Source organism: Chrysemys picta, chromosome 2 (genome assembly GCF_011386835.1).
Source record: "Chrysemys picta bellii isolate R12L10 chromosome 2, ASM1138683v2, whole genome shotgun sequence".
Taxonomy (NCBI): domain Eukaryota; kingdom Metazoa; phylum Chordata; order Testudines; family Emydidae; genus Chrysemys; species Chrysemys picta.
In genome coordinates this window covers 158,487,240-158,499,624 of record NC_088792.1, presented here as the reverse complement: position 1 = coordinate 158,499,624, position 12,385 = coordinate 158,487,240, and the positions used below count along the sequence as shown (strand labels likewise).

Below are 12,385 nucleotides of genomic sequence, written 5' to 3'. Positions count from 1 at the left end.
GGGCGGGGAAGCTGGTTTGCTCCCCTTCTCACCGTCTCTGAGCCTTTTACAGATCTTTAATAACATGAGATTAACAAGAGTCAACTAATGATCCTCAAGCCAGAGCTACGATGTTAATGCACAACGCTACCCCTTCCTCACCCTCTGTCTGGAAGCCCGAACACATGACCTGTGCATTATGCCACAAGGATTTAATCTCAGGCACTTTCAAGCCTAAAGGGGAAGTAGATTCCAATTAAGGTCCCTCCATTGAGAATGCCCTGCTACCAGGTGTTCTGACAGGGATTACTAGCACAAGCACGTTGACAATCGCAGCAGTTCCAGGGGCGGAGGGAGACATGACATTGCTGAAACCTTATGGTGTCTTGTTGCTTAGTAACCCTTTTTGTGGGAGGAGTTGAAGCCAAGTAGGTTTGAAATATCTGCCTGTGTTGCGTTCTACTTCAAGACATCAGGAGCTGAACAGCCTAGTTACTGTGCTACTCAGCACTCCACTCCCAGAAAAGGAGCCAATCCCCTTTGCTTCCCCTCCTGTCCAAATGCCAACCTGTTGATTAAGGTCAGTTTCTTCTTTAAGTGACAAAGGCACTTCTGCCACAGGTAGGTTTGTGCACTGCAATTTCCATGAGGCAGTGAGTTCCATCCATGGAACTCTCCTTCCCAAAGCATCACTAAGCTGAAGGCGATAGCAGGTGCCCATTAAAGGTTGGCTTTGCAAACTAATGGAAACGGGACACACTTCAGTCCAGGAGGTACCAGCCCCATGGCTATCATGGGGGACACATGCTCCTGGCCCAGGAGGTGCTGAAGGGCCAGCCCTGTTAGTTGCTTTGTTACTCTGTTTTGGACTCAGTAGTTTGACATGTATAGTGAAGTTCATGCCACTAAGAGGAAGGAGGCTCCCAAACAGCCTGAAGTTTGACTCCTCAGCTGGAAATCCCAGCTGAGTGAAATCCCCTTCCAGCCCTTCTGTCTCTAGCTCCTGTCAGTCCTTCTCTGCCAACTGATCTTCATCATGGTCCTTACTGGGGCGGGGAAGGTTGTGGGTCTCTGTAATGGCAGCAATAATGTTAGTTCACTCACTCTTTTCTGTCTTCATTTTTGCATGCCACTGTTCCTCCTGTATTACAGCCACAGTAGAAGCGGTAGAGGCACGGGAAGGTATGGCTAGAATCCTGCGAGAGACTCAATCATGTTTGTCTGCTAATTTTAAGGAGCTTTATCAGCAGTATGAAAGCTTTTTACTCTTGCATCACCAAAAATGGGGGAGGATTGGCCCCTTCTGGGAAAATAAATAAAATATTCGGCTATCTCAGATCTGTCTCAGCCTTGATGTCACAGAGATGAGTTGGGATGCTTAATTTCATAAGACTGGGCATCTGGGACTGCTGTATTCCTGTAGCAGGATCCCAGACTGAAAATTCTGGTGTCTCATCAAGGTCCTAGTGTTGATTCCTGAAACTTCATCACTGGATGGATTGTTGCTCAGCTCAGGCCTTTGACAATATGTTTCTGAAGGCTGCAAGAACAGTTGACCAAAACCATATAGGAAATATTTGATTGTATTTATTGCTATCCTGGCTCCTTGGGATCTGATCTCAGCCTTTGCCTTCCCTTCGGGTGGAGTGAGCACAGTGTGGAGAGGCAATACCCTCTCTGCAGTTAAATACCAGAGTAATGAAATTACTGCTTTGGAAACTTACATTCTCCTTCACAATTTCATCAGATTTCCATTGGGTAAAACCACACTATTCAGAGATCACAATATCTGAAAGAATTTAATCTTTAAAAACGCTTGAAGCAAAACCTTTTACTTAAATCTATTGTAAAACAAACTAGCTAAATGCTTTGTGCAGGGCAGTCCCTGCAAGGGTCTTGAATTACTGCAAGGTTGAGTAGAAACAAAGCATACGCATCTGCTCTGTCCCATGCGTTTAGCTCCTGGTCATGCAAGATAAAATGCTTCCTTTCCGATCCAAGGATTAGCTCTTTCTCCTCTTTGTGGTGTTGCAGTGCCTGGTTTTTGTGTTGAAGTAAAACGCCCTTTGTTGATTTGTCCTCACTGTTTTTTTAGTATTATGTTTTTCAGCTTTGAAAGTGTGCTGCTATTTCACTGCATTAACTCTTCAGAATACAGGGCACATGTCTGGCCTGCAAGTTGCCCCCGCTAAACAGTATCGCGAGGGAAGTCATAAGCAAAAACAAGGCAAATAAGCCCTGGCTTTATTGGTGCTGCTGAGTAAATTGAACTGGACCCTCAAAATTGGTTTAATGAAAGATAATGCAACTCTATATATCACCAGTATAACTTTGCCAGTTCATGAGACAATGACAAAATCATACACAGATCCGCTGCTTACTTTTTCTTACCCAGACATGTGCTCTGTAGCCACGACTCTCGGTTCTGTAGTATGGTGTATGCTGATAGGCTGTTCCTCGGTATGCTATGGCAGAGACTGACTCTTCTTTGCCCTCCTTGCTCTAGCCATCCGTGGATTTTCACCGCAGCACAAGATCCGCAGCTTCGAAGAAGCCAGAGGGTTGGACCGCATTAATGAACGCATGCCGCCGCGCAAAGATTCAATGCACCCAGACGGGCCGGTGAACTTGGTAACCTCAACAAACTCTGCGGAAAAGAACGGCACAGGGAAGAAAGCTTAGTAATGGTTCTAATGCCCAATCTGCACCACTAAAGGATCCAAAACTTAATGAATTTTATTTATTTATTATTGGGGTGGGATAGGGATGGGGAGAAATAAACTTAACCTGGAGGCACGTTCATAATCCAGTTTGCATCCATTCTGTAAGAAAGGTGACCATTTTGTAATTTTTTAATTTATGTTCAGTATATAAAAAGTCCATCTTTTTTTTAATTTAGAAACCAATCTAATTGCTAGTGCATATATGAAGTGTTGTGCTGTACAGCTGACCTCTCCCCCACAGAAGGGGAACCTCTGAGGATTTAAAAAAAAAAAAAATCACACTGAGTCCCAAGCAACTTTGATCTTGACTTTGGTACAGTTTTAAATTAGCCTGTGCTTTCAAAAGCAGCATCTTTCATTTTAAAATGTTTTCACAACTGTCTTCACGGAGTTTGCTGTTATTTTCTTCGACTTTTATTGTCTAGCTGCAGTCGCTGCTTTAGCAATTGATCTTGTGGAAGATGGCATGCTGCATGGAGCGACTGGCTCAGACCCAGCCTTCTCTTTTTGGAAGACTTTATCCTAGGTGACGTTAAAGTGGATAGTTCAGATTCCAGCTGGGGTGTTGGATTATCTCTTGGGGATAAGGGTGTGAATTTTCCAAAACTAGCGCATTTTTCTTCAAAATTCCAATTTATTCCAATAGAACAAAAAATCTCTTAGAATGACCTGGAAGGTGGGCATGGGAAAGCATCCCCTTTAGTCGCCATTCTTTCTAAAGCTTCTGGTTTTCAGACTCTGAAGCAAACCATTTGCATCGTTCCATCAGAACAAACAACACTTGAAGTGCATCTAAACATTCTTTACAGAACACTGTGCGTTTTGATTTGTAGTCCATTGAAACAGGAGTAGGTCAGTGCACACTAGGGAACATTTAGTGCACAATAGCAATGTCCATGTAGCCAATTAGTGCACTAGGCTTTACACCCCAGCTTGCCGTGCACTAACTGTGTCTTGACAAGCCGTTGGTGTTGCCACAGACAGTAGCAACCAGAACACACACACACACACACACACACACACACACACACACACACACACACAGGCATAAGGGATTAGGTGAGCAAGAACCTAGTGACTAGTGGAGGTATGGACGATGTATGCTGCATGGAAGATGGTGAGCCATCCAGGGAACATCAGGGACTCCATCTGAAAGAGGGAGTAATTTACCTGGCCTCCGATAAGTGGATAGATGGGATGGGGAAGGATTGGTGATCCATACTGATCGTTGCCCCCTTCCCCTAAATATCTGTGCTGTTGAATGGTCAGTGCAGAGAGGGACTTGTGAAACACGTACGTTCTTGGAAACATCTGTTTCCTTTGCTTGTACTGAGGAGGGTAATTTTTAGAGAAGGAAAGTGGCTTGGAGAACTCAGTGGATCTGGGCTAGAGATTCTTGAAGGCTGTTTTTATAGTACATCTCTTTAGTGAGTTGGGGGAAGGAGATTTCTTTAGGTGATGGTGGGTTTCTACTATAAATGCACACTGGGGATGCCAAAAGAATGGCCTCTATACATTGTAAAGTGTTTTGAAGTTGGAATCTAAATAAGCAAAGTACCCAGTTTGGTTCATTTACTTATTCAGACTTTGACTGAATCCATTTTTGAAACAGACCTTGAAAAATCCAAACCTGGTTGCTTATTTTTACAAAATGCAAACTCCTCTCTTTCTGCCTTTCCCATATGGGTCATTTTAGCTGAATCCCCTCCTGCTTATTACATTGCATCAAAGCAGCATCACTCAAATGCTAGGCCTTGGCTGCTTTTCGCTCCCCTTCCCACTTGAACAAATGTATGACGACATCTACTGCCACCAAGCAGATGAGCAGGGTTAAACTCTACCCTCTAGGTGATCCATGCACCCTGTTCTTTATTTTGTCTTGAAGCCCCTTGATGTTACTATCTTCCCTTCATGCTGTGGGCATAGTCTTTGATTCCAGTCCCAGAGGAAGGCAGCTGCCTCACAGGAATCCTTTAAATTGTCACTTCTAATGATATGTCACAAACTTAATTTCATACCAGTTATTTAGGACACTGCATCTGAGCAGAAGGGGGTTTTAGCGATGGACTCTTAAAGTCATGTGTCACCATTTTTTTTTTTACATGACTGCCGCTTTGTGAAAGTGAGTGTTTTTGGAAGGCTTGTCTTTTCTTACTCCTGTGTGGGGCAAGGGGTCCCTCTTGATATCCCTTTTCTTTCTATGGCATCTGTTCCAAAGCAGGAATAGACTTAAACATTGCATCTTCCTTTTAAAACTGGCTGGTTGTGCAGTGTGCTATCCTAGTGTGTAGTGCACACACTCTGACCTGGCTGAGATCTTCTCTGAGCAGCATCTCTGTTTCAAGAGCCATGTGACAGGTACCAGAATGAGATTAATCTGTCCCTCCTTAGGGGTTAGTGAATAACCGGTTGGGGTGGGGGGGGAAGGGGAGTGTTTGGCTAGGTGGGAGCCCTCCTGTCCATAGTAATGGTGGGAGAAGACACTGCAAAGGTATCCTCTGCTCATCACCCTTCGAAAGCTTAACACTGAAAGTTGTTTCTGCCCCAGTTGCAACGGAAGCTTTGCTCATGGATTCCAGGTTGCTGGTGTTGGCTTTCTTGAAAAGAAAAGGCGTTTGTTCATGAAACGCTGTCCTGTTCTGAGGTGTGGTTTTTTTTGTTTGTTTGTTTTTGTTTTTTAAAGCAGGTTGCAGTTCAGCCCTACCAGCTTCTGCTGTGACCCTCTTTGCCCTTACTCCTCAAAGAAAGATTAGTTTCTGTTTCAAAGCTGGAGGCTCACCATAGCATTGCTTAAGTGGTGTTTGCAAAGCATGGAGCTTCGAAACCATAGTTACTGGAGCTGCATGCCTGCCAAAATTATCCATCCTCAACTAATCAGGGGGCATAACTGGGGGTGACAGCTGGCTTCCTAAATTCTGATTGGCTTGTGACTTAGCAATACATTGAGCCAGAGGGGGCTTGTTTTTAAGCATGTTAATTGTTGGGTGTTCCTTAAACAGGAGTCCCAAGTCATCTGCTAATTGTCAGTCAATGAGGCTGTCTCCGATGGGGAGGAGCCCAGCTCTCACATTAGTCACAATCAGCTCGAATGAGCAGTACTGAGCGGCTCTGACAGCAGTCGCTAGCCCAGTGTGTTGTGGGCGGAAGGAGCTCTCTGGATGACTCATGGCTTCCCCATGCAGGAGCTATCGGGTCTTCCCCTCCTTATTCTATCAAGCTGAGAGCTGCTGGAAACGTATTCCATATCCCACACAAGCACATGCAGATAGGATGCTGTCAGGCGAAGCACAGTCTCCAGTTGCTATGGGAACGTTGGTGCCAGGGTCTGTGTTTTTTCAGCACAGTATGCAGTGTTCTTAATGGGGCGAGGGGGTGAGCAGCAGCACAGATTGGGGAGAGTGGGTGTTAATTACCCCCTTAATTGATGTTCATCTTGTAACCTTCCGTGTCCTGGCTTTTCCTCTTTAATTCAGAGGTTAACTAGCTCCTGTTGCGCCGAGTGGTGCTGTAAATGGGTAGCAGTGTCTGAGCGGTGGTAATCGTGCATTGACAGTAGGGGAGGAGTGTACCATCACCAGCTGCAGTTATCTTGGGCATGTTGAGATTCCACCTTCAATCGGAGTCGGGGCGGCCAGGATTTTTGCTTTTAAAATATAAACACAATATGTGAACCAACCTTCAGTGCTAAGCATTTAAACCTCACAGTCCCCTTCACTTCTGTTCTTTGTATCCCAAGGAAGGAGGGGGAGAGAGACCTCTAAGCATAGGCTTTGAGTGCTGGGCAGCTCTGGAAAGAAAGTAGAGCTCATTCCCAGCAAAGCATCATGCCACAAGCACAGCATTTGGTGCGAGAGGGGCTCCTGCACTTCTGCACTGTAACAGACGAGTGTAAAGAACTGTGGCCTTCAAAGCCATGTCTGAGAGAGGGAGGGGCTTAAATATTCCCCCTGCTCCAAGTGCAAAAGTATTACAGAGACTTGAAGTAGTTTCTCCTCTTCCAACTTCCCATCCCATCTCCCAGAAACCCAGCACTGGTTCTGCTTTGGAACTATGCATGTCTGAAGAGGCTTCATCTCAGAGCTCCATTCCGTCCTCTGTTTCCATCCCCTCTTGCCAGCCAGCTGCAGAAGCTTGACAAATGAGACTTTGCAAAAAAAAAAAAGAAAAAGAAAAAGGAAAAAAAAAAAAAAGAATAAACACAAAAGCCAAGGAGTACAATCAGTCCATGGAACTCCAGACTATTAAGGGCAGTGCCACTGCACTCCTTTCTCCACAAGGCTGTCCCTAGCAGCCTGTCTTATTTTTGCATGTTATAGCAAGGTGCATGTAACAAGGAGGGAGTCAGCAATGGGATATTTCAGCATTGGGAACAAAGGTGCATTTACCTTGTTTTGGGAGAACCTTTTACTGTGATGCCATCCCACACACCTATTTTTAAGGGCCTTTCTTGGCACACCACCACACTTGGGTAAATCTTACCTAGCTAGATTCTTGTAACGGAGCAGCTCGGAGGCTTGTCTGCCTCAGACCCAAAGGACCGTAAAGCCCCTAAGAACATGTGTTGGATATGGTGATGATGACTTAGGTTCTCGCCGCTGAAGGAGCATATGCCCGTTGCCTGGAGACTGCCTCCTTTTTTCTTGCTTTTTTTAGTTATGTTTAAAGAAAAATGGTGAAAAATGTTATTTATTGGCAGAAATTATTTAATATAATTTCTCTTTTTTGTGAACAAGGAATGAATTTGTTAGAACTGTCTTAATGTAAATTGGAAGTCATCTTTAAAAAAAAAAGTTAAAAATTAAATGACAGTCATTTGGCTCTGGTGTCTTTATTCAAATCCGATTCACTGTGGTGCATCTGAGGATCAGTGGGTTTCTAGTCATTGGCATATAAGGCTTGGAGAGGAAAATCCTGTCTGTGTTTGCTCAACGGTTTGTTCCTCAGAATGGTATTTTCGGGGTAGGAATTCCCTTTCCATATCACATGACCTCCAGCCACACCACTGTTGCGGTGATCTCACATGTTAACACTGCTACCTCTTATGTATAACACTTTGGCCAGAGATCTCACGCCCCGTACAAAGGAAAATCTGTATTTGACAGATGGGGATTTGGACCCAAAGAGGGGAAGTAATTTATCCAAGTCACCCGGCCAAGCCAGGAATAGAACCCAGGTCTCCTGACTCGGTCCATTGCCTGATGCACTGGGCCACACTGCCTCCTGCAGCTAAGCCTGGCTGGGCTGAGTCAGGACTTGATGGGAGACTTCCAAGAAGCAGGTTGGTGGTGTAGGAAGTTCTGTTTTATTTAGGTGTGTTAATACCACGCTTATCACCATGGCCTCAGAGTACCTCTGTGGTGCCCTGGATCCAGTAGGTGTGCTCCTCTTAGCATGGCTCACGGAGCTGTGGTCTAGGATGGAGTCTTCTGCATAAGAGGGGCTGAATAATCATAGTGTTTAAAGATGTGGGTGTTTAAACACAGTGAAACTCCAATTCAGGTAACTGTATTCTGCCTGGCTAAATTCCCTCTTTTGTTTCAGATGGACACTCTTTACCTTCCTACCTTAAACTGGTATAGTGCATTCACTACAGCTGCTGCATTGCAGGCTAGAGGTTGCTCATATTCCTATATTTCACCTCCCTCCCCAGGTAGGCTGAAGGTTAATTATAGTTGTAAGGTGCTCTGATCCTTGTCTGAAAGGCAGTAGAGTAGTGGGTGATACTATTCCAGCAAATGCCCATGAGTTGTCCCCAGGGCTGGCTCCAGGCACCAGACGAGCAAGCTGGTGCTTGGGGTGGCAGATTGAACGAGGCGGCATTCCGCCCAATCCTAGGGTGGCACAGATGCGTGGTTTTTTTTTTCCCCCTCCCCTGCTCCGGCCACCCTGTAGGGGGCGGTGGCGTGGAGGACAGGAGCACCCTGCAGCAAGCCCAGCAGGGCAGTCCTCGTCCTTCTCTCCCCACTGACCGGAGCAGAGCCCTCCCGGCAGGGGGCAGGCGGCGCAGCAGGAGGGGCCGCGTGGCAGCGCCCCGCTGTAGCCCTGGCCGCCCCCCTTCTCTCTCTCCCCCCGCTCCCTCCCCCTCCCCCCCCCCCGCTAGCCGGTCCCCCTGCACCCGCGCTCCCGCTATTCGGTAAATAGTGTCATCTTTTACAGTCCCAGGGCTTTCATTGGGAAGCCGTATGGTTTGAAATGGGCTTCATTTTTAAATTGTACTTGGAGGTAGCTAGTCTTTCCCACCCCCTCTACTGAAAACTCTACAAGCCAGTGCCTGATTCCCTAGTACTGCCGGGATTTGCTGTGTTCACTGCTCATGCTGCCATTACACCAGCAGAGGGTGCTGTTGCTCTTGCAGAGAATCTCAGGTCAGGTGCTGAGATGTCGGTGTTGCCTTACTTTTAACATTCAAAACTGAATAGGGTTTATTTTACTGATCAGTCACTTGCATCCGGCCTCCTCCACTGTCTCTCTTTCCCCCCCTCCGCCCCAGCTACTGTTTAGCACAAGCTGGCAGGAGAGACATTTCTCCCAAGTCAAGTGCAAGGATCTGAATGGATCTCGGCTAAGGACTCTTACCTCTTATGCTTCTTTTTTTTTCTTTTTTTTAATTCCCTGGTCATGTCTGTGCAGAGATAATTTCCATTTTCTGAATTGTGGCCATCTAGTAAGATGTCGCAGGTTCACAAGTGGTCTTACTATTAATTTATATTCTAGGAGGGCCTCAAATCTCCACCTGAGACCAGGGCACCTATGTGCTAAGTGCTGTACACACTCAGGTTGGGACAATCCCTGCCCTCAAGAGCCTTCAGTCTCACCAGACAAGATAGGCGTAGCATGGGACGGGGAAGGGTTTTGCCCAAGGCCACACACAAGTGAGTGGTTGAGCAGGAAATAGAACCCAGGTCTCCAGACAGCCTGTCTGGTGCCCAATCTGCTAGGCCCCACTTTCTTTTGTAAAGCTGAGTGGCATGTAAACGCCCAGTAAGCTTCCAAAGCTTGGCTGATAAACATTTTATATGGTGCCCATGTTTTACGGTTCCTCCTTTAAAACCCCCACCACTTCCCTGCTATAGAGCAGCAATTCTTCCCCCGCCCCCTCTCATTGGCATTACAGAGCAGCAATTGAAATCCCTCCCAGTTCAAGTTTGACAGGGAGGGTAAAGTTCTTACGAGTCACGTGACATGTGAGTTACAAAGACACATTAAAACTAGGTTAACCTAGGATTGAAACCTCCGTGGAGGAGGGGAAAGTTCACCAAGGAGGACTGAAGGAGGATTAAGTAATGTGTATAACGTGACTCTGACCTTGCACAGCAGTTAGAAAACACTGCTGGTCTTAGTTCCTGCTTTATTACTGTAAACAATGATTGTGTGTAGAGCTGTGCCAACTGCCTTTTAGGGCCCATCTGCCCCTCCCCTGTAGTGCTACAGATGCTGTAGTGACAAGAGCCATGTAAATACCAAGAGAGAGCTCCAAGCCTTACTGCACCTTATTACTATGCTGTTCTCACTGTTTAAAACAATCTCTGCGTGAGTCAGGCGCCTACGTTTTAGACAATCATTGCTGTCCATTTATCACCACCCCTTGGAATATGTGCAAATGTCTCCCAAATTTGCTGTAGGGGATGGAGCCCTGTTCTGTGAGTGACTTCCTCAGCAGGGATTAACTTCATTCTATAGCTTGTTCCTGCTAGTGTGCTGTGTCTTTCTATGGGCTTTTCAGAGGTTAAACAAACATTCAGCTATCTGGTTCTCTTGCTGGCTTAGATCTTTGAATGGAGATTGAGTTCTACCTGCCAGCGTTACGCCTGCTGTTTCTCTTTAGAATCCTATTTCCCACATCCCCGGCTAAATTCTGAATGGTGGCTTTGCAAACATTACCAGTCTCATGCTGCTCTTTGTGGTCACTTACCAGAACCCCCTTGGGGCTGTGGCAGGTCTGAGCAGAGGCGATTAGAAGCTGTAGCTGATGCCTTAACAACAAACCACAACAAAACCTGTTCTACTTATCTCCTGCTGTTCCACTGTATTTCTATTCCAAAAATGATCCTGCTGCAGGCAGAGCTGCCAGAAGAGCTATACCATATACCCACAGGCCCTGTCCTCTGTCTTCCATTTTAGGATCTCCAAGCACTTCACCAATTGTGATACATTCAGCCTCTGTGTGCCCATTTTGCAGATGGGAATCAGAGATGCATAAGCATTCAGTAACTTGCCCAAGGTTACATCGCAAATTAGTGCCAGGGCTGGCAATAGAACCCAGGAGTCCTGGCATCCTGCATTTGTCTATTCTCCCTTTGCAACACTTTTTATCTAAGCAGCACAGGTCATCCTGTGCATGGGGTGGACCTGATCCTGTGTGGTATGGAAAGCCCTTGCTGACTGCTGGAGCGTATGCCTTCCTTGCACAAGTGGGCCATCGTGCAAAGGCTATGCAAATAGATAGATACATGGCTGCCCCTCTGGGCTCGCGGGGACTCTGTCAACATTAACCTAGGCCAGGCACAAAGGAGCACACAAAACCAGCTGCTAGAGGGCAGCAGCAGTGGCTGTCACTTGTACCCTTCCTGGAGGCATCTGAGTGGGTGCCGCCAATTCCTTGCTGATCTGATGGGGGCAGCGATGGAGTGTGGCTTTTGAAATGTGTTCCTTCTCAACGGAGAGGGGAGCCAGGTCAGTTGGGTCTGGTCAGGTCCTGCTGCCCGAGCCTGCTGTGGGTAAGTCCTTGGAAGGATATGAGCACTAAGACCAAAGGTAGTGCTAAGCCAAACAAGTGATGCAGGGCCCAGCTGTGGCGTACTTGATAGGCTTGTATGGTCACTGCTGCTTTCTTATCAGCTTTCCTTTCACTTTGTGAAATCTAGTCAGTTACCTTCAGTTCAACAACATATACCCATAGCTAGATGGCTTGCCCGGTCCTCGTTTAACGTGTGTTCAGCGCTTGCCCACCCTGGTGTCTTAAAATACTTCTGCTGCATCGATTCCATTGAATAATGGTGAGTTCATCTTTAAATACTAAAGGAAGAACACCTCCCTGCAGGACAAGTGGTGTTCTGAGCCTGCAGCTTGTACGTAAGTTCTGTTAGGCAGGTACCAGTACAGGTGAGATATCAACAAGCAGCCCTAGCCCCCTGCTTGCACTCTTGTTTATTCTGCCCATTGGGGTATGCTAGGCCATCCAGGGGTTGACTTGTTTTCCTAGGGTAAAACACGGGGTTAGCCACGGGAAAGTAGCCAATGGCAAGCCACGCTGCCTGCTTATACATGAATGCCTAGTGCAGCCGCTTGCTGGACCTCAGTCCCCTGCGAGAGCTTTCTGCTTGAGTTATGGAAAATGAAGCTGGACAGAGCCCTGGAGAGTATTGTCGCGGAGTGTGGGGGAGTCAGGGCCCTGCACCCCTCTTCCTGAGATTCACTGTGACTCTCAACCAGCCAGTAAAGCAGAAGGTTTATTTAAGGACAGGAACACAGTCTCAAGCAGAGCGTGTAGGTACGACCAGACCCCCTCAATTACCTCCCTCTGGGAGGTTCAGGGAGCTTAGACCCCAGCTTGGGGTTCCCTGCGTTGCACCACGCAGCCCAAAACTGAAAACCAAACCAAAACTCCTCCTGCAGCTCCTCTCTCCCCCTGCCCCCAGCTCCTCCTCTCCTTTGTTCAGTCTCCCGGGCAGAAGGTGTTAATT

The 12,385-nt window shown here is 46.8% G+C and overlaps 1 protein-coding gene across 8 annotated transcripts in view; it reads left to right on the top strand.

The window, feature by feature from the left end:
* The window catches only part of PPP3CC (protein phosphatase 3 catalytic subunit gamma), a 52,837-nt gene extending 45,931 nt beyond the window's left edge, over positions 1–6,906 (top strand). For 4 of the 8 annotated variants that reach the window (XM_008168658.4, XM_005285121.5, XM_008168657.4 and 1 more), the window contains 2 exons: positions 1,132–1,161; positions 2,486–6,906. In XM_008168658.4, coding sequence (XP_008166880.1) covers positions 1,132–1,161; positions 2,486–2,661 — 206 coding nt within the window. In that variant the 3' untranslated portion in view covers positions 2,662–6,906. The remainder of the gene's footprint in view (positions 1–1,131; positions 1,162–2,485) is intronic. The other 4 variants (XM_065584562.1, XM_005285122.5, XM_065584561.1 and 1 more) reach the window with 1 other exon arrangement.
* Positions 6,907–12,385: the final 5,479 nt, after the last annotated feature.